The sequence below is a fragment of the Gymnoscopelus microlampas genome (assembly GCF_963454915.1).
Source record: "Gymnoscopelus microlampas genome assembly, chromosome: 6".
In the NCBI taxonomy this organism is placed as follows: Eukaryota; Metazoa; Chordata; class Actinopteri; order Myctophiformes; family Myctophidae; genus Gymnoscopelus; species Gymnoscopelus microlampas.
This window is the reverse complement of record NC_139943.1, coordinates 36,400,977-36,423,000: the sequence shown is the minus strand read 5'-3', so window position 1 is coordinate 36,423,000 and position 22,024 is coordinate 36,400,977. Positions and strand designations below refer to the sequence as shown.

Here is a 22,024-nt window from a genome sequence, read left to right as displayed (position 1 = left end):
TGTTTAGTGTAGCGGGTGTAGCATCGCGGCAGTTGTAGTAGGGGGTGGGGTGGTCCTGCCTAGCTGGCTGATTTAATGAGCTCCTGTGGGGATCGGGCCGAAGTCATCAAAAGCTGCGCACCGCTATATCGCCGGCTTTGTTAAACAGATGCGCCACGGCTAATGATAGTAGCGCTCCCCCCGCATCCATTCGGCATGAACACAGGACCAGATATAGTGTAGAACAGGGGACAGATGCGAGATGAGGGGCTCTCTGCAATAGGAGCTCCTCTCCCGATAGAGGATGCTGATGTTGGGTGAGGCAAGGAATCCACAGGAGTCTTTTCTGTTCTGATCATTTTGTCTGCTATCCTTTCATCCATAGAGGGGTGTGTGTGGTCGGGTGGCATAACAAGAAATCAGATCCCTTTTGGTTGGATTTGATCGCTTTGTAAGACTTCACAAATCATGACAGTCAAATCTGACCATAACAGACTGTAGGGGAGAGAAGCGTGAGAGATACTGTAACAGAGGGAGAGACAGAACATGGGACAGGAATGATGGAGAATTTGGAACTGGAAGCATGTGGGTGGCACACGGTGGACATAGAAAAAAGGAAGGGAAAACGAGAAAAACACAGATGTCTCTGTGGGTTGTAACAAAGTTAGAGACGATGGATAGAATGGACTTCTTCTTTGGCTCCATTGAGGAGAAGGGCTGTGGTTGGCTCAGATGCCTTTCTCTCTCCACTAATACAATCCAGATGAATTGCTCAGCTCAGCCCTCTGTCAACCACTCCCCAGCATAATGGGCTGTTAACACATAATTACAGTGGACTTGATCACATCTGAGAGACCTATGCAGACAAATTCTGGCCTCGGGATTCCCAGAGGCACTCTAATCACTGCCTCATTATAGACACAAAGAGTTGCACCAAACAAAGGGAACCCTCGGAGGATGCTGGGAGACGGGGAAAGGGGAATATTGCTGGAAAAAAAGAAAAAGCACAAAAATAAACGGCAGTGGATGTGACATGTCCAGTGTTACAAAGTGATTGCCTGCTAAGTGTGTCAATATGTAATGTATTTAGCTCTCTCTGTAATGTATTTAGCCCATGGGGCATTCTGTTTGTATGCACACATGCATGTCGGAACGTGCATGAGTGTATGTATGAATTGTGTATGAACTTGGTAGCTCCTACTGTTGCCTTATTGGGTCACCTGAGGAAAAGCTTTAGCAACAGCAGCTCTTCTGACATCAGGATGTAACATTGTGTGACTGTAGGTTGTCACTGACCTTGGTACTGAAAATCTGCCCTGCTCTCCCAGGTCTCTGTGGCAGGCATTGGTTAACAAAAACAGACTGTCCATAATGATTCATCTCCTCTCCTATTGTTACTTTGAAGACATTTCAGCAGTAAAACTGTATTTTGCAAGAACATAAAAGTGTGTGTGTGTGTGTGTGTGTGTGTGTGTGTGTGTGTGTGTGTGTGTGTGTGTGTGTGTGTGTGTGTGTGTGTGTGTGTGTGTGTGTGTGTGTGTGTGTGTGTGTGTGTGTGTGTGTGTGTGTGTGTGTGTGTGTGGTTGAGTAGACAATGGTGTGTAGTCATGGCAGATAACATTGCAACATCGGAAAGTTTATAAGAAACCTTCAAGTTCCAACGGGCTGCAGTTATCTTCAAACATTTGGTTTCACCACCACCAGCTTATCCTAATACCGTAAAAGGTTGGCAGCACGGTAACCTCAGTAGAATGGAATGCTCTGCCACTACATTCACACAAGATAAGTGAGAAGTAACTAGTCAAAGGAATTCGGTCTGCAAAGGCAACATATTGAGCAGTAAAAAATAGAAAGAAAAGTGATATATATACTCTTACTATCCATAAGGTGCTTTTCTCACTATGCAATGAGAAATTACAATGTAGAAAACATTCCTTTAACCATTATTGAACGAAGTAAGCAAAAACTGCCTTCAAACTGACACATTAAATTTGTTCGGGGTGTTAAGGGAAAATAAATATTTTTGTCAGAAAATGTATGATTTTCACTACAATTCTGTAGGCATGGCTGTGATCTAAACCGAAGTTTGGTCTCCAAACAAATTATGAGCAAAAAAAAACTTAAGCTAAACTTTTTTTGTCCTGTAATTGAGCAACTGAAGAACAGTAGGCTACAGTACTGGTAGGATAATCCAGATAAGCATGACAGACCACACACACCTATCTATCACTGAATGCATTCATCCAGACAACCATCATGGAATACATAATTGGGAGCTGTAGAGCGACAAAGTTTCCCTTTCTTCACATGCCGGGATTTATCTCCCACTTCCCATGCGCAGCACAACCTGAAGTGTTTGCAGAGAGTTTCCTTTAAGAGAGCTTTTTTCACAGCTCCTAGGCAGCCAGTGTGTGTTAGCCCATCTCTTCCCACTGCATGGCAAGTGGCTGTGAGGCCCAGAGGGGCCAGAGATATCCGGAGCCTGGCCCAGCTCCAGTTGTCTTTACCTCACAAGTGCATTGTGATGCTGCGGGCATGAGAACGGACATTGGGCCCCTCGGAGACCAATGGGAAACTTCACACCCCTTCACATCCCCTTGTGTGCCATGCCATCACATGTATCCCAACAACCGACGCTGGACATGTATAGCTATTAGCTAGACAAACGGTCCAAAACGGAAACTTGTTAATTATTATGTAAGTACACACAGTACAGACACACCATTATGTGCAGGGCATGCCGGTGGCGGAAGTAATTATACGGCAGTAACCATGTGGGGAGATGTTTTTGCTAAGCTGCTGAAAGCTGTTAATGTTAAGCTGAGTTTTATTTTGTGACGTGGAACCCTTTTGTAGTAAAATTTGTAAAAAGTGTAGGTTGCATTGACCACATAACGTCCATGTTTCACTTCCATCTTTGGGACTTGGCTGGCGTCATCCCCTCTAACCACCCCTGCTGTCTTCGCACCATTCACTTTCCAGCACAAAATCTATGGCATCTTCTTCTCTATAAATCTATCAAGCTGTACGCCACCTACAAGTGCTTGAGTGCATGTGTGTGCGTGTGTGTTTGTGCACGCAACCAGTAAAAACAGCAGTCCATTTTGCACACTGGATTTTACTGTGTGTGTGTGTGTGTGTGTGTGTGTGTGTGTGTGTGTGTGTGTTTGCGGCGTGCTCAAGCTTGTGAGGCAGTGAGCCCCCCCCCCACCCCACTTCTTCCCCTTCTCTCTAAGCTGTGAGTGTTGCCAGGACAACCTCTGTTGATCGTGGCTGCATCGTGGTGCACTCTCTCAAAGCCAGCACTCAGGGAACCTCCTCACTCCGGGAAGGCAGCATAAAATCGGGATAATCGCTGTCGATTATGGGACACAATGGATCACCGTTTCTGAAAGATTCATTCATCCCGGGAAAAAGAGACTGCGAGGGGGCGGGTGGGGGGTGGGGGGTTAGGGGGTGGAAGGGGGCGCTTCTGCCCCTCCGCCGCTCTCCCACGGTGGGCACAGGCATGACATCAGTGCCCTGAATGGGGCTGGCATTCTGGACATGCCCGTTGCCCCCACCCCCAACTTCACCCTCCGCCATACCCTCCCTCCCCCCTCCACCCCTCCTTTTCTCGCCCCTGCCAGTTTGGACACGGCGCTTGGCGGGGCGAGTTGGGGCCACCGCCGCTGTTTTGCGTGCGAAACAAAGCCCCTCAGAGGGGAAGAGAGAGGAAGCGGAGAGCTTCACATGGTCCCAGCCAAGAGCAGCGATGGCTGCCCTCCCCACGAAGGCCTCTCTTTTGGCTTGGAGGTGGTGGTGTGACCCCTGGTCCCCAACCATCGCATAGTATCCCCCCCTCTCTCTCTTTTTCTCTCTCCCTCCCTCATGAACCCCCCTTCCCACAACTTTCTGCCACTCTCTCTCATCCTCAAAATGGTGCCTTTCCCCTAAGAGAAACCCCTTTTTTGAGTGAGTATGACATGTCAAGGGATTTAGGATGAGCGATTTCTCACGACACAACCTCCGTTGACAGGAATGGCATTCCTCTGCTTTTGTCACACTGTTGGTCATTTGTTGTTTGAATGGGGGGGGGGCTTTCCGACACATTTCCCTAATTAGAATAATGTGATACTGCTCAATACATTGAGGAATCCCATGCTGCTGGGAGGCAGGAGTAAAACCAGCGTGACGCCATCCCCCGCTTGGTTCACGTTGGCCCTTTGAGCTTCTGGAGTTTCCCTTTTGCATTGAACAGGCCAACAGGGAGGTTAATCTATACATTGAAGCATTCACGGACAAGGCTTAGTAAAGGCTGGGTCGATTTTTGACACAGTTGTAGAAATTAAGCATTTTTACTGCTGGGAAACTTGACATTTTACGTCACTTTCATCAAATATTGGTTATATACATGTCTTTTAATCTGTAGTACTGTTCTGTACATTGGGCCTGTCAGTGATTGTCCTTGGCACAAGTTTAATCTCTTTTTCCATAGTTTTATGTCACGTTGTGTGTCAAGTGTGGACCCAGAAGCTGGAGAGACCATGACATTTTGACATTTTATCCCACATGTGTTGACCGCACCATTTGTGGAGATCGGAGCAGAAGTGATAACATACAGATTGTGGGCTTTTAGTTCCATGAAGCACGCAAGCCATCGGGGTTGTGACATAATACTTTGCCTGACTATGACTCCCAGAGTTGTAGAATTAAAATGTCCATTGGGAGGACGTGATGTTATGATAAAAACATCGATGTTAATCCTTTAGTTGGTCTCTGTCAGACGAGAGGCTTCTTAAAACAACGTTGTTGCCCATATTGTGCCATTAGTGAGCGCCTCACCATGATCATCTAGAGCAGGCTGTCTGTCTGTAGAGGCACGATGAGTCTGGGTGCATGCCATGCTCTCTAGGGGGATTACCATTTCCAGGGATTTTCGTCTCCAGAGTTACTGTACATGCGTATATTATGCTCTGTATGTGTGTAAGGGCGGGGGGTTGTGCGTGTGTGTGTGTGGGGGGGGGGGATGTCTGGTATACGTGTGTACCTCTTGGGGTGGGTTTTGGTGGTGGGTGTGTTTGTGGGGGTGGTGGTTGGGGGGGGGGGGGGTTCTGGACAGACTGGCCCACATCTCTGAGACAGACTTCAGGAACGGGGCAACTTGGGTTGCTGAGGCTGTGACTTTGATCTGTCGTCTGGTTCTGTTCTGTGTTGGACCTGCTCCTCCCTTGATGCTCAGGGGTAGCTGTCTGCCAACTGTGAGCTTCTAGCTGTCAGCAGAGCTCGGGTGTCTCCACCAGCCTACACAGGGGAACCTCGTCTGTCGACATCGCTGACAACGCGTTTTGATGGAGCAGCTTTGATCGTAATACTGTTATTTATTTTTTTATTTTTTGTGGCTCATTCTTAAATACCAAAGACTGGAACTCTGATCCTGGTGAATGTATATAGCACTTATACCTCAACTCCACTAGAAATGAAGTAAGTACGACTACATCTCATTTCACGGTTCCATGGGCGACACTGCTTTGATCGTTTTTCTAAAGAGTGTATTCATTGATTTGCACAAGTTGTAAGTCTGAGTCGATGACACCTGCTGTTGCTATTTCAAGCATCTGTATGGCTTCACTGCTCTCTAGAGTATGGGATTGCATTTGTCATTTAAATAATTGCTGCGAAAGAATAAGTATCAGACTTGCAGCATTTTAAGTAATGATTTCATGCTGAATGCATGTGTACTAGTAATTAGAGGAAAGGTGCATTATTTCAGGAGTTGATTGATGTATATATCTGTCAGGATGCTATGTGTCCTGAGGTAATACATATAGCATGTCTTGTTTTAGTAACACCTTCATCAGTGCCTCATGTCTCTGCAGTCCTGTAATTCAATTAATCTGACTAAGCTCTGAGCTAAGATTAATCGGTTTATAAAATGATCCCATTAGAGACTCGGGAGAGGAGGGGTAATTATTTTGTTTGCATACATGTGTGTGAGCATGCAAGCATTAATGTAATGCCGATAATAAGAACATTTAAGCCAGTATGGAATTTGAAACAAATAGTCAACTGAAATATAAACGTTCTCATTTGCAAAGGTGAGGGTTTGTCTATCCATATATGCTGTTGGAGAGCAGAACAAATGTGAATGCCATGACAGAATGATTTTCTGCCTATTTCCGCTCCCTGTGTGCTAAAAATACTGAAAGGGAGAGGAAAGGGGAGAATTCAATTAACGACTCTCATCAGTCTCATGGAATGGGATTACATGGTAAATGTTCATTTTGCGCCCCCACCCCTCCCCCCTCATTTCACTTCTAATTAAAACAGCCTCTCCTGAAATGTGGACACATGCCTAAGTTGAGTGTGATGACAGCAAATGCTGCGTGGTGCTTACATGTACTGCATTCGTTTTCTCACTGGTATGAAATGAATGAGAGAGAACAGGGCTGGTCCATCTGTGTGCCTGGAAGCTGGCCAGGTGGGCTTCCTATAGCAATCTACTTGCTCTCTCTGTGTGTGTGTGTGTGTGTGTGTGTGTGTGTGTGTGTGTGTGTGTGTGTGTGTGTGTGTGTGTGTGTGTGTGTGTGTGTGTGTGTGTGTGTGTGTGTGTGTGTGTGTGTGTGTGTGTGTGTGTGTGTGTGTGTTGCACACATGTGCATGTACTTGTGGATAATTGCTAATGACTACTTTCACGGGAACAACAGCCAAATAAAGAAGCCCTGGGTGGGCCGGAAGCTTTCCAAATATGCTGCGATTCTCACACCCTATCCCCACTCTAATCTGCTTTCTGTTTTTGAAAATGCTTGACAGGCAAAAATGATTAATATCTACAAAGCATCCGCAGTCCCTCTGAAGGACCACGGGGTGAAGGGTGAGGGGACAAAACAACATTACAGAAGCTATTGAGACGGCCATTTGTGACTTTGTTATAACTAACCCCAGGGGTGAGGTGAAGGGTTAAACTCAGTCACACGGTGTTTCATCTTTGCCATCCTTTTGTCCCTCATCAATGCGGGCCTCCTGAATAGGCTAAATGGAGACATTGGCACCTCACTATATTATCAATACAAAGGAAAATGTCAGACCAATGCTAAAATTTGTAATGGATTGTTTCTGCCATAAGGGGATGTAGAATATGAACAACAATGAATCTGTATAGCATCTCTCTCTCTCTCTCTCTCTCTCTCTCTCTCTCTCTCTCTCTCTCTCTCTCTCTTGCTGTCCGTAGTGATTCGTACTGCTGCCTAACCGCCATGTGATAGACACAGCTGGCGTCTGTCTCTCTAACAAACTCATTCCCAACCTCTGCAGAACTAGAGGAAACTAGCATTTTGTGCTGCCTGTAATGAACAATGAAATAGGTAGCTTGACAAATCGTTCTGTCACCACAATATTCCATTTGTTTTTCAACATTCTGTCAGGTCGAACTCTTGTCAAAAAGGGTTAGACACCTGCTGTATGTAGTAGAGAAGAGAGAGGGGGAGAGAGGGAGGGGTTGGAGGATGAGGATGCATTAATCCAAACAGTCAGTAAATTGGCTAATTCTCAAGTGATGAGTGATTTCCGTACTCCAGTGTCTGCATTTCACTCTCTGGTTCTCATTCCCATCAGAGCCATTCAAGGAGAGTTGCGTCACCTCCGTCCACTTCATCGGGCCAGGTCGTCTACATAGCCTTCTATTGGCGAATAGTTACAAAGCCCTAAACCGGAAGTTTACGGAATGCACTGGAGTCTATGAGCGTTTGTAACTATTTCCAGTTCACATGAACCACGTGACCGGCGCCGTTTCTGCCCCCTCATTGGCAGAACTCTCTAATGCAAGGCTCTGATTCCCATAGTGTTTCAAAACGCCTTGTTTGCCTGTCAAGAATGTATTTAAGCCAAGCCATACATATTATCTCTGACAGTGTACAAATGTAACCAAATGGACCTGTAAGAGTCCATTTGGTTACATTTGTACAGTCTCAGAGTAACAAATGGATAAATTAACAATGAGGATTTTACTGTGTACTTTCGTAGAGATTATTTGTGGTCATAAAGATTACATCCAGGATCCTTAAATCCATACAGCGTTTTAAATAGTAAATCATAATTCTTCATAGATTTGATACATACAGTGATAATACTTTTTCCACAAAGTGCTGTTTTATTATCCAATATTTAATCCTTTATATATTTTGTTGGTGAAGGACTATATAGCTTCATTTGAGATTATTACATAATGCATAAAACATATGTACACTTTTCTAATACAAGTAAAGCCAAAATCCATGTACTTTATTAACTACCATAAGGGGAACCCAGCACCAGTTATGATAATAAAATGACTTGAAATATGCCACAAATAGGGATCTCATCTCTCAGGGGTATTTGAGTTCCTACGCTCCAAGCAATCATCTTCCACCTGCTATTTAGTAGATGTTTCAGCCGAATGCTCTCATGTTGCTAGGAGACAAGTCAAAACCCTTGGACACTACACACCTGTATAGCATTATGTTACTACTATATTAGGTTTATTTTTCTTAATCATAGCTGGTAACTATATAGCTGGACATTATAGCTGAGCTAACAGGTGACCGACCAAACTTTGATATTTATTTGATCAGAACAGAACGTTAATATGTATATAAGTTAATATGTTCAATGATGTTTTTAACCTAGAACCGTGCTGAGGTTGTAATATGCCAAATGTAAAGACATGTCTGTAATATACAGTGCATCACAATAATGCCTTTTTTCCCGATACATAGTATATGACACACTCCCATGATCTGATGTATGTATTATGGTTGTGTATTTTGCTGTGGAGTCAGCATAATCTACAGTATTGTGCTTTCTTATATTGAGAACATACAGAGACTGTATGATCCCCATGGTATAGGTCAGGATGAGGACTATGGTGTACATAGCCTTCAAAATGCTGTGGATGTGGGTGTAATGTTTCCTTTTCATTCCATGTCTTCTCTCCCAGTGCCAACAACATGCCTAAGCAAGTGGAGGTGAGGATGCACGAGAGTCATCTGGAGCCCATTGAGGCCAGACCTCAGAACAAATGTGCCAAACTCTGCTCCAAGTTGTTCAAGAACCTGCTGCTCACACTCACTGTTCTCGGTTTGTACATTTACTGTTTGTTTGTTTGATTGATTCTATTTTTTTCTTTCTTTCTTTCATTCTTTCTTTCTTAACCCATTTCTTAACCCAAGACCTGAGGCCAATTCTACAAATGTCTTCTGAATCCTGACAGTTTTCTGAAAAACTTATATCAGTGCTGCTTTTTCATGTCAAAATTATATGTATTTGGCTGCGGAACCCATCTCAATATTTTATTCCAGGAACCCCCAGAAGCAAAGATTTGAGTTGAAAATGTTCACTTTAAAATATATATTCAAAGATTTCCACACATTCTCACGATTTTTCAAAAATAGCAGATCTACAAGCTCGTCACTTTGTGCCGCGCTATGAGCTTGTATATCTGCTATTTTTGAATAGCCAAAGTATGAAATATGGTTAAAGTGGTTAAAATTTAAAATGACACCACTTCAGATCTGGCTGTAAATAGGTGTTAATATGGAGAGATTCTACCTTTGCAGGCCCAGAGTAGCAGCAGTCGCCCTGACCTTCTCCAAGCCAGTGCCACCGGCACCTACTGCACTCCGAGCATGTCACTGAGCACACAAATAGTCCCTTGTGGTGCATAAGAATTGCAGTTATGAGAGTGATTCACTATGCTGGAGGAGGTGTTTTAATTAAATGATCAAAGGGCGCACAGGCACATTTTAATATGAAGTCATAGCAAATTTGTTTTAATTCAGTTGGGCTTAAGGAATTACGTGTGTGTGTGTGTGTGTGTGTGTGTGTGTGTGTGTGTGTGTGTGTGTGTGTGTGTGTGTGTGTGGGTGTGTGGGGGGGGGGGTACGGTACATCACACTTGGCAGTACACCCCTCAAATGTTCAAGCCAATACAATCATTGATCATCTGTCACTTGGCAGATAGGGCCTTGACTTGGAGTGGGTTTGCAGTAGGGCTCAAGAGAAGGCACACTCTATTGCACAGGAAATTCAGTGCCATCCAAGTCCAATGGGTCAGCTGAATCCACAGGGCACTGCTACACTGTACAGCATAAATCGAGGCACAGAGGACTGCTTACAAATTTAAGGAAGCTGGAATGGATGTGATTATAGTGTATGCTAATAAACGGCCTCCCAGTCTTTGGCAGCAGAGCAGTGGCAGAGGAAGTGCAACCCCTGGGGGGCGCCAAGGTTTTGGGTTCAGGCCATGCTTTGTCTATGAGATGGACAAGACTCAGTAACCCAACCACAGGGCATGAGTACAGACAGGACTGCAGGGAGTCAGAGCACACAGAGGTCAGAAGAAGCACTGGCGGTATAGCAGCAAAAAAAACAATTGTGAAAGAAATGCTCCATTCCCATTGAAAAGCATAAGCAGAATCCGCCTTGTTGACAGAATTAAAGTTCGGTGTGACTGCAGCCAAAAGCCCTATTTAAAAAAATCATCAGCTTGTAGAATGGCTATTTTTATATTTGTTGAGATTTGTTTGCAAAGGTTTTGAAATTATATTTCAATTATATTTTTATTTTCTAAAGATTTATGCATAATGACATGACCAAAATACGTTAAGATGTGATTGTTAAGATACATCACTTAGAGGACAAATAGGGGGTGAGATAAGGACCCTTCATTCTTACCCTGAACAACACAGATTGTACTCCAAAATGAGAAAGAAATTAGACTCCTTGCCAACGTGAAGCTTTCCTTGAAAACCTGTTGGCGCTGGAGGTAGTACAGATGCTCCGCCAGACAGTGTGAGAACTACTGATGTGCTGCTTACTCCCCAACGCTTCAAAGACATCTGATCTTAATCTGCTTTGAGATCCTCTCTCACACTGCAGTAGATTTTCGTTTTTTATCTCCCCCACCCACTAGCATCCCACACTGCTCCAAACAATCAAATCGATGAGGAGCACGGATCAGCTCTTAAGGAGAGAAAGCAGTGTTGTCATTTATTCACGCTCTTGTAGATCTTCTATGAACTGCCCACAATAGCATGAAATCTTTAACCATCATGAGGGTTGCATATCCAATTAATTGCATTATGGGATATATTGGATATGGGATTGCACCCTCCCCATTAAACAATCCCTCAAATTTAAAGACACACAATTTAAAGTTTTCTGTAGCTTTTAATTCAGTCTGAGGTTGTTGGCCATATTGATTGATTGATTGAAATAATAATAATAATAATAATAATAATAACACAAAAAGTCCTGAGGGCTTGTTTCTATTGTGGTCCTATGTATTCAATTTCTGAAGACATAAAGACACAATTCAATTTTTCAATTCAAAGGGCTTTATTGGCATGAGAAAACATACGTTTACATTGCCAAAGCAAAAAGCACAATACAACAATACAGCGATACAATCAAAACAAAAAATGTACATTTGAAAGTCAGAATCTTCAATAGATCAATTTCTATGTACCAAGATCACTGGGTGCAGGTATAGTGCAGGAATATACACAATGATTAGTCTTTAGGGTGGTTGTGTTCCGTTCGATATCCTTCTCCTATCACAGCAACTCACGAATCTTGCTGCTGTGTTTGCACATTGTTGTACTTCGCCCAGCAGATATGGGAGTTTTTTGTCATTGGTCATGTTTTCAAAATCTCTGTGTGTGGTTGTAATAAGACACACTATACAAGAAATCCTCAATACCACTTGCTCTTGATTTTAAAATTGTATTGTTTCTTATGTTTTACACTCTAGTCTTGTTTTTATGGGTTATGAGCTATTGTGGTCACCATGTTATTTGTCATTGGCCTTGATTGGAAAGCACTTTGGTCAACTTTTGTTGTTTTTAAATGTGGTATATAATTAAAGGTGACATGACTTGACTGCATTCCTTAATCTGGACAAATGTCTACGTCTTGTCCCTCTCTCGCTGTCTTCTCTCATTTCAGGTGTGATTTTGGGATGTGTTTTCGGGTGTATGCTTCGCGTCGCCTCCCCTATTCACCCAGATATCGTCATGGTGATAGCCTTCCCTGGAGACATCCTGATGAGGATGCTGAAGATGTTAATCCTGCCACTTATCATCTCCAGTTTGATCACAGGTACAACCCGCTATGGCTATGCAATATATCGATATTATATCGATATCGTGATATAAGACTAATATTGTCTGGGATTTTGGATATCATAATTTTGTGATATAGCCTAAGTGTTGTATTCCTAGTTTTAATAACTTTTTGTTATTATTATTATTTTTGAAAATGTAAAAACATTGGAAGGATTTCACAATGACAGGCCAGAATAGGGACCATTGTAATTAAAGGCAGGAGTAACCAGTTGATCCTGGTTCGATTGCCAGCAATGTGTCGAATATGACCGGGGGAAATTCAATCGCCAAAGGCAGTTACCTTTTCACCTTTCTTTTTTTATTATTTTTATGATGATGATTTTTTACTTGCTTTTGCCACGGTTTACATTGCATCTGCATCTTCCAACCTGTAGAATAGTGACACGCCCACTTTGGTTCCCAGTTCAGGGCAAGAAGTTCCTGTTCCAAACCAACTTTTAGGGTTCTGAACCAATTCATTTTCAGTGGAAACACTCTGAACTGGTTCAAAATTAGGCAGGAAAAAAGTACAGAGTGTTGAGAACTCAATAGCAGGCAGTGTTCAAAACCCATGGTTGGGTGTTTTAATTCAGGTTAACAGAACAGACATCACAAACAGATTGACATGAGGCAACACCAAACAATGACCCAACAAAGACTGAGACTGGGGAACAAAACAAATATACAGACACATGAGGGCTGATTACACATGAGATACAGCTGGGGAAGACATGAACATAGAACCACGAAAAAACTAGAACATGAGCTTAACATTATTGTTCCTCTCATTTCCTCTCCTCTTGAGCTAGCTGGGTTGGTCTCTCCGTCTGTGTGCCTGCTTTTCTAGGGCCTTCTCCGAATTGGAGAGGGCAGCGCTATGGCTCAAAAGCCCTGCCCTGACACAGACGCAGCTACCGAAGGGCCACCATGTTCATCGTCCCAGCGATCATCACGCGTCTGCCGCCAGCGTGTGGGTCCCAGGCTAGGAGCTCCCAGGGCTCACCTGCCCCTGCTCCCGTCGCCTGTCGTCCAACGCCGCTGGGCTTTTGGGGAGGAGAGATAGGAAAGCTAGAGTAAAAGAGAGAGAAAGAAGAGAGGAGAAGCCGTTCGCGTGAGGTTTAAGGTGGAGTTGGAGTGCGACATCCGATCCACCATCTTGGTCTTCAGGTATCTTGATCCACGGCAGGAAGAGAGATCCAGACGGCGGAGATACCATCTGACTGCAGCTCAGGGTCAACATCAACAAGGATGTTGCTTTGTCGGGTATTGCTTTTCGTCCCGCAGGGTGCCTGATCACCCTCCCCAAGAACTGAAGCTCAAGGGGGTTGCCGGTTTAGTCGCCGACGGCCCGACCATGAACTGGCTGTACTGGATTACATGGTTACCAGTAGCGAGAAAACGTCTTCCCGGCCAGACACCAATAATACCTTTACGTACAAGAAGTTTCATTCAAATATTCAATACATATTATCAGTGACTAAAAATCATTATTTAGAACTTAATTGGCTGGTTTGCATTATGCCTGTCATGCTCTGGAATATTGAGTCAACATTCCCATGCAGAATCATTACCAGGCACAATACACACATTCAAGCCCTATATTTCATACTTCCTTGTACAATGTTGTCATGCAAAAATAGCGATAATAGCAGAACCTCACATTGTGAGCTTGTATATCTCCTTTGAAAATGTTGTATTTTAATCAAATTGATTTGTTTTTATAATCGGTTAAATCGATTAGTTCGGTTAACTATTACATATTACGTCCCTAAAACAAATCCTGCTTGTTTTGGCTGCAGGTCTGGCCGGCTTGGACGCCAAATCCAGCGGTCGCCTGGGCACCAGGGCTATGGTATACTACATGTCCACCACTATCATTGCTGCTGTCCTGGGAGTCATCCTGGTGCTCATCATCCACCCCGGCAACCCCAAACTGAAGGAGGGTCTGGGCGAGGGAGAGAAGAACGATGATGTCTCCAGCTTGGACGCCTTCTTCGATCTGATCAGGAACCTGTTCCCAGAGAACCTGGTGCAGGCTTGCTTCCAGCAGGTAATTGGACCGATGCGTAAATGAGGAAAAAGGCAACAATACAATACATAGAGGCTACTGACTGTATTAGGCTACTATCGAAGGTTTTTGGGACAAACAGGACAGGATACAGGACACAGTTGAGTGACTTTTCTTTACTTGGTACAGTTGGCCCAATCAATGCTACAAGTCAATCTCCAATAATGTTTCCTCTCCCACCACAGATCCAGACTGTCACAAAGAAGGTGGAGATGGCTATAGACGAGGACGTAAATGCCACCGCCACCACCGCCGTGGAGAGTTTGGTCGCAAACCTGACCAAAGAGCCACAGTTTGTCATCAAAAAGACACTTCAGATGAAGAATGGCATGAACGTCCTCGGTATATCACTTTCCTTCACATCTAAATGCATCTAAATGCAATTACAAGTTATAGATTTTTGTTATAGAAAACTCTAAATGGCTGTCCATACCAAGCACCATAACTATAACTATAAAGATATTGTTTGGCAGAGACCACACCATTACTATAACCAATGGTGAACAATATAGTTATAGTGCTTGGTCTGAATGGACCTTAAAATACGAATTCTTTAAAGGCTCAACTGTGGGCCAGTTTTTCTCCTTGACTGTAAATGATGCTGTTTTTCGTCTCATTCTATTCATTATCTTCTGCCTTCTATACTGTACACATTTACATTCACAGTTTTGATTCAGTCTGTTAATTTGTGTCTGCAGGCTTGATTGGTTTCTTTATTGCCTTTGGTATCTGCATGGGCAAGATGGGAGAGAGAGCCAGACTCATGATCGAGTTCTTCAGCATCCTCAACGAGATTGTAATGAAACTTGTCCTCTTGATCATGTGGTCAGTAACACTGCGGGGGATCTCTGTGGACTGGAAAAAAATGACTATATATACCAGGAATTATGTTCCCTTTAAGCCATATACTTAGTCATATGATGAATAGCAAAAATAGCAGTTTACCAGCTCACAGTGAGCTTGTTGATCTGCTATTTCGGCCAATTCAGACATTTTTTTAATGTTTTGAAAATGTTGGAACTTTTTTTGTGTGTGCAAATTTTCGCCCCAAAATAGCGATGCCAGGTTGAAAGTAATACAAGTTTATATCACTGAAACATGAATGCTCAATTAATTCGCTAACACTGTATCATCAACAGTGACTTTAACATAGATGATTAAGAGAAATAAAGTAAACAAGGGAGTCACCACCAACGGTCGAATATGCTAACAGGTGAATGATGTTTTTGCTCCTCCCGTAGGTTAATCGAATCTTTAAAGCTAACGACAACTCTGTCTCTTCATCAGGTACTCTCCCTTTGGTATCGCTTGCCTGATCTGTGGTAAGATCATCTCCATCAAAGACCTGGAGGTGGTCGCCAGACAGCTGGGGATGTACATGGTGACAGTGATTGTTGGCCTGATCATCCACGGTGTCATCTTCCTGCCCAGCATATACTTTGTCATCGTCAGGAAAAACCCCTTCACCTTCTTCCTTGGCATCTTCCAGGCCTGGATCACTGCCCTGGGGACAGCTTCCAGGTCAGTGTGTGTTGATGAGTGCATATACAATGAAATCTGTGTGTTAATTTAACTCAGTGGAAAAAAATCCTGTAAGCAAGGGTTTAATAAAGAAGTTATTCGGTTTTGGTCAATTGAATAACCACTTGAACTCCAGCATCCATATTTTAGGGGGAACATTAGCCGAATATAGCCGATCTTGTAGATCGGCTATTTTTGGCGAGGGGATTTGGTGTAGAGGGAAAAAAGTTGTATACTGTAGATACGCTCTCCCACTTCTAAAAGTAGCACTATACCCCTCCCCGTAAGGGTCCATTTTTACATCCTCAGAGTTAAATTAAAGGTCTTTTTTTTTTTAAATAATATTTATCCCGCGATTTTTGTAACCCATTTTTTTCACCCGGTGCCAATTTCCTAAGTGATCCTGGGCACTACACCAGCCCTACACCAGCGTTAGACCAGTCCCCCACAGCCTGGGGAGGCCAGGGCCGAGCTCATGCTTCCTGAACTTCCTGAAATTAAAGGTCTTTTACCGAGGACTTGACGAACAATTGATATGAATAGTATCAATTGATACAAAAACTATTGATACATTCATACATTTTGATGCCTTTATTCACAGTAAAAAAAAAAACCTTGTTCTGAATGAAAATTTGCTTCATCACTGTAATATTAACTTTCTTTGTGGATGTACTCATGACACAATTTAAATTACAATTTAGGCACTTAGCCGACACTCTTATCCAGAGTGCTCTTAAGCACAGTAAGCATGAACAAGATTTGTTTAAAAAAAAAAAATTCACCCCCGGTGTATAAAGGCCTTACAGATTGAGGTACAGATACATTTAGTTTAATCCCACAATTCCTACTTTCTCTGTCTCTCTGAAGTGCTGGCACACTGCCTGTCACCTTCCGTTGCCTGGAGGAGAACTTGGGGATTGACAAGAGAGTCACCCGCTTCGTGCTGCCAGTCGGTGCCACAATCAACATGGATGGAACCGCTCTCTATGAGGCTGTTGCTGCCATCTTCATTGCCCAGATGAATGGTATCGACCTAGACCCCGGTCAGATCATCACAGTCAGGTAATATAATGATAAACATAAGCGGTATATGATTGCAATTCATTTCCCGACATCTACGTATAAATCTTAGATTTAACTCACGTTTGTTAAGGTAATTTTTAAAGCATTCTCCGAACTATTACCGTACATACAGTACATACTAGTTGTATGTTCCATTCAGGGTGTCAACATTTACTAGTGAGCTTACTGTTAAGGTGAAGGTTAAAAATGTAACCAAATGGTGTTAAATTAACACTGATCTGACTGTGTAGAGTCATTTACACAGTCAATTAGTACATTTGTAGAAACATAACATGCTGTCAGGTTGGCGATACTGACCATGATAGTGACATGATACTGACCATGATACTGACCATGATACTGACATGATAGGCTACTGACCATGATACTGATACTGACCTGCAACCAGGTTGACAGCACTTTATATTTCTTTGTGAAGAAACAACAGGCCCACATAGCAGAAATTCTAATGATTGGTAGATTTTGCAATTATTTCTCTTCTGTCATGTGATTCTGTCCAGTATGACGGCTACCCTAGCCAGCATTGGTGCCGCTAGTATTCCCAGTGCGGGCCTGGTCACCATGTTGCTGATCCTGACTGCTGTAGGCCTGCCGACCCAAGACATCAGTTTGCTGGTCGCGGTCGACTGGCTACTGTGAGTTCCACTTTGAGAACTGTATAAATAAATAAATGAATTAATACATCTAAAATAGAATTAGAAGAAGACGTCTGATCTGACTAAAATCTCTCATCCAACCCTTCTTCTGAATAGGGACCGATTCAGGACCTCGGTGAACGTGGTGGGCGACTCCTACGGTGCAGGCATCGTATACCACATGTCCAAGGCGGAGCTGGATGAGCTTGACGCTCAAGCGGCCAAGTCGGACGACATCGAAATGATGACTACTAAGACCCCGTCTTACTATGATGACATGAAGAATCACCACGAAAACAACTCCAACCAGTGCGTCTTATCGGCTACCGCTAGTGCTAGCGCTACCACCACTGCCACAGCTAACAATACAGTCGTAGTAGATGAGTGCAAGGTACCACTAATGCTTCCGGACATAGAGACTTGTATTTAACCCTGTTACATGTTTCATGCTCATTCTGCGTCTGTGCTTTATTCTTCTTCTCTTTTTTTTTGCATCTTTGTACAGCTCAATGTGAATAAATACATTTTTTAAATTATTTAAAATTTAACCCAAATAAAATGCATGCTTATTTGTTTATTCCCCTGGAAAAGCAGCTTTTGTGTTCTTTAAAGCCCAAGGTGCGATATGTGGATAATCAAGGGGAATAAATTATGATGTAATCCAGCTCTGCCCATTCACATGCGCCCCAACAGACTAAGGCATTCCAAAGTGAGAATAACGTAACTACTACTGGTCATCTTGTGGTGGATAATCCGCCATAGTGGGAAGCATGGATAGGTCTTAGGAGGAGCTTTAGAAAGGCGCTTTAGAAAGGGGGTGCAGACATATTACACAATGCAGCTTTAAGTGAGAAAGACTTTACGAAGTGGCTGTGCAGTAAATCCTTACAATTAAGATAGAAACTGATCCATGCTCAATGCATGCAAAATAGGTTTAATAGAAAGGGAGTGCTATGTAATTGTGGTACTACTACACTCCCTGAGATTATGACCTAAACTAAACATCCTCCATCTATTCAGGGTCACTAACTAATGTCAGCTCCCAAATCCGCATATATCAATTGGAGAGAGATATCCAGAGTTCTGCTTTCTGCTCTCTTGCCTCTATTACCCCCTCAAAATGTTAGGGTTTATTTATAGCGTGGTTAAATGACCCCTTGCTATGTGTGTGTCTGAGAGAAAGCCATTGATGTTAATTATTTAAATTCTCTATTACACTGTATTAATGAATAGTTTTTAATTATGAGATTTGTTTAAAAAAGGAAGACATTGCTGAGGGGTTTATAGCACAGACGATGTGATACCGCTTCCAATTAGCAGTGCATATATTCACTCTTCACAGTCTCCATACGGCGACTGAGTCAGCGCCAGTCACATGGCTCCATTTCAACACCAGCTATTTCTGCCCATTGTGAGAAGTTGTTGTTTGCTGTTAAACTGAAACCCGCAAAGCAACTTCCATAATATAAAACGATATGCACTTTGAATCCCCACTTTGAATGTACTCCTGGATTAGGAGATAATATTATGGGAGCTCACAGTGCTTGTTCCTTCAGACACACCCTGACTGCAAAGGTCTACTAATGAGCCTGTTCATTTATTAAAGGATGGAAGGTGTTGCCTAGCAACAGAGAAGGAGCTATCGCCACATGCTGGAATCTGTCAGTTAATGGTCATTTAAAATGAAATATGGGCACAAAAGCTTGCTATTTCCAGTTCGTCTCCTATTAGTTGTTGGCTGTAAATAACATGGACTAGCATTGCTGTTATTAAAGATTCAAACCGCTGTAGAACGCCTTGCTAATTAATCTTTTGTACATACTAAAATGCAACAACGCATTAGTTTTGTAGTGTTTTTTGTATTCTTTTGGTTTGTATTTCATCTCCATTCTCTTTGTATACACTGTACGTATGCCTTGCATGTTTGTACATTTTGTTGCATGTTCATTTTGTGGTTGTTGTAAATATGTGTACTTTGTTCTCAGGTCAGTAAAAGAGAGTCTGCTACACTCTTAGGACTATCTAAAGCATGGCCACCAGTGCTTGTCTCTGAGTTTCAGAATCCCTCTATGCATGTTTATGTTCTATCTCGAGACGGATGCAGTGAAACATCAGACCATTTTTATACCATGTCTGGACTGTTTCTTTGCTACAAATTGTTTAGCTAAGATAATTGGCGTCGCTATCGGGCAGAAACCTTGTATCTTGTACCTTGTAACTTTTTTTCATAAATGAATTCCCTATTTTATGCATTGTTTTATGACAAAAAATAGCCCATCTTCAAGCCCACACGACGTGTTAAAGTCATACTGTGTAACATTCATTAGCTCCATGACATTACAGCGCTTGTCCATACGGAAGGAACCCTGAAAAATTAAATCTGCAGGGTCCTAGCGCTCATGGACATTTTGGAAGGCAAAATGTCAGCCCCTGACACTCGCGATTAATATGGTATTTAATGTTTAGAGAAGTTGTCAAAAAAACTTAAAAAGTAGAAAAATATACCAGTCAAAATTATATCAACTTTTGTTTAATGGAAAAAGTTACACTGTATGACTTTATCTATTTTAGAAAAAAAGATTTTCACCTATTATGACAGATCCCAAATAGGGATCCGACTGTGGGTTTTATAGATATTTAACCATTGAAAAGTATTAATAAGAACTTGTCACTAATTAACTACATTGGATCCATTTGAAGGCGACTAGCTTTTTCCCCCCATTTCCTGGAAAGTAATGGTTTTGGACATACAAGGTTTCTGCCAGCAATGACTTGTGTGTATCTGTGCCTTGGATGCTGTGCTTAGATCTGGATGCTAACTGCTTGCAGGTAACCTCAGCCACTAACGGCTCTGCAGCTGCGGAGTGCACACTTGTTGAGGAGGAACCATGGAAAAAAGAATAAAGCCAGCCCAGAGATCCCCTGCTCCTGAGCTCCACAAGCTTTCCTATCTGGTGAAAAAAGAAAAAATGAGTCAACGAAAAAAGTCACTCGAACAGAACTACTAATTGTTTGTTTTTTTATGTAGATTTTTTTATTAGTCCCTTTATAGTTTTTCTAACCGTCTACCTGACTGATAACTAATACTAATTCACTTAACCGTGAAACTATAACAGAGGTATAATTTACTTGTTAGAGCACGATTTACGTGCTATGTAGCAAAAGCTTGCACAGCATACTTCAAGGCTTGGGGAGGGAAGAAAAAGAAAAGGGAAAAAAGGTACTTAAAACATCCCTATAGTGATATATGCATGATCCTGTATTTAGAAGATGAGAGAAGATTAATTTGCCGGCTGACCAAAATGGAAGTTTATTACAGGCAATCCATCAGTCTAGTGGCAGATGGTGAGTGGGAGTTTGTGTGCTAGCCATGATAGACTGACAGAGGGGTTTGTACTGAACTTCCAAGCATTGCACGGCCATCATCACCATCACGATGAGCGTGTGAGTCCGCTGTGTTTTCTTTTTCACTCTGTCTTTGATCTCACAAGATAACCTTTGATTCTTCACTGCCGGAGCCTTTGAAGTTCACATGGCTGTCTTAACTGCCCGGGGTTATCATTTCTATCCCAGAGGTCCCACAAACTGGTGAAAGGGTAGGAGGCAGAGAGACACACAGGATCACCACCCTGAGCCTGATAGCTCACATAAGCACATGTACTATGGAATTCTAAAGCACAAATCATTCTATAATCACCCCCCTCCCCTTCTCTCTCTCTTTCTCCCCTCCCGTTTCTCCCTTTTTCATTTACTATGAGGTAAAGGGACTTTTTCCTCTTTTTGCCTGTCGTGTAAGATGCCGTACTATGAATATACCGAATGTGTGTGTGTGTGTGTGTGTGTGTGTGTGTGTGTGTGTGTGTGTGTGTGTGTGTGTGTGTGTGTGTGTGTGTGTGTGTGTGTGTGTGTGTGCGCGTGCGTATGTGTCAGTGTTTGTCTGTGTCTTTATGAATGTGAGAGCTGGGGATAAGAACATGACCAAGTTACTTATACGGACCAAACAGGCAGAAAATCAATCAATCCACAGAGGCCTTTGAACTGCCTCCGTGATGTCATTGACAGCGTCTTGTTGGTTTTTTACACTATGTCCATTTACATCTGAGATGTTGGTATTGTTATTCAGTTAATGTGAGGCCTCAACACCCAAAGCTAAGAGAATCACTGCCCTAAACTCGAATAATATATCAACAAATGCATTATCATATGTACCTGGATAAATGCAGTCATTTCCTTCCTACAAAAATGTTACTTTGTGAAGCCAATGAAATCAAATGAAAATTAATGTCATGATAATGATGGCTACAAATTTGACAGGGTTTTCATAAGCTGGAAAACATATAGCACAGATAAGGGTGAACAATAGCACAAATAAACTTGAGATGTCATTGAGCTTCTTTTTTAAGTTGGTGGGATAGAATATTTTAAAGAATAGAATTTTAACAAAGAAACAAAAGAATACATATTTAATTCCCTGTTGACACTGATCTCTTTCCACCTGAAAATTAATTTGATATAAGGGAAAAACAACAACTCAGGCTGCTGTCTTAACTTATTTGCAGGGAAAATTACATTTAGCCTATACCCCAAAATGTTTACTTGCTTTTATGAGCAAATCATTT

The 22,024-nt window shown here is 42.5% G+C and overlaps 1 protein-coding gene across 1 annotated transcript; it reads left to right on the top strand.

Annotated features, from left to right (window-relative positions):
* Positions 1-5,425: 5,425 nt before the first annotated feature.
* On the top strand, positions 5,426-20,309 carry LOC311046575 (excitatory amino acid transporter 2-like; the record flags this gene model as incomplete). Its single annotated transcript, XM_084058970.1, has 11 exons — positions 5,426-5,442; positions 8,933-9,072; positions 11,941-12,093; positions 13,898-14,148; positions 14,352-14,508; positions 14,865-14,991; positions 15,454-15,687; positions 16,555-16,749; positions 17,271-17,405; positions 17,523-17,796; positions 20,235-20,309. The coding sequence occupies exons 1-11, from the start codon at positions 5,438-5,440 to the stop codon at positions 20,307-20,309; spliced, it is 1,746 nt and encodes a 581-aa protein (XP_083915096.1). The 5' UTR covers positions 5,426-5,437.
* Positions 20,310-22,024: the final 1,715 nt, after the last annotated feature.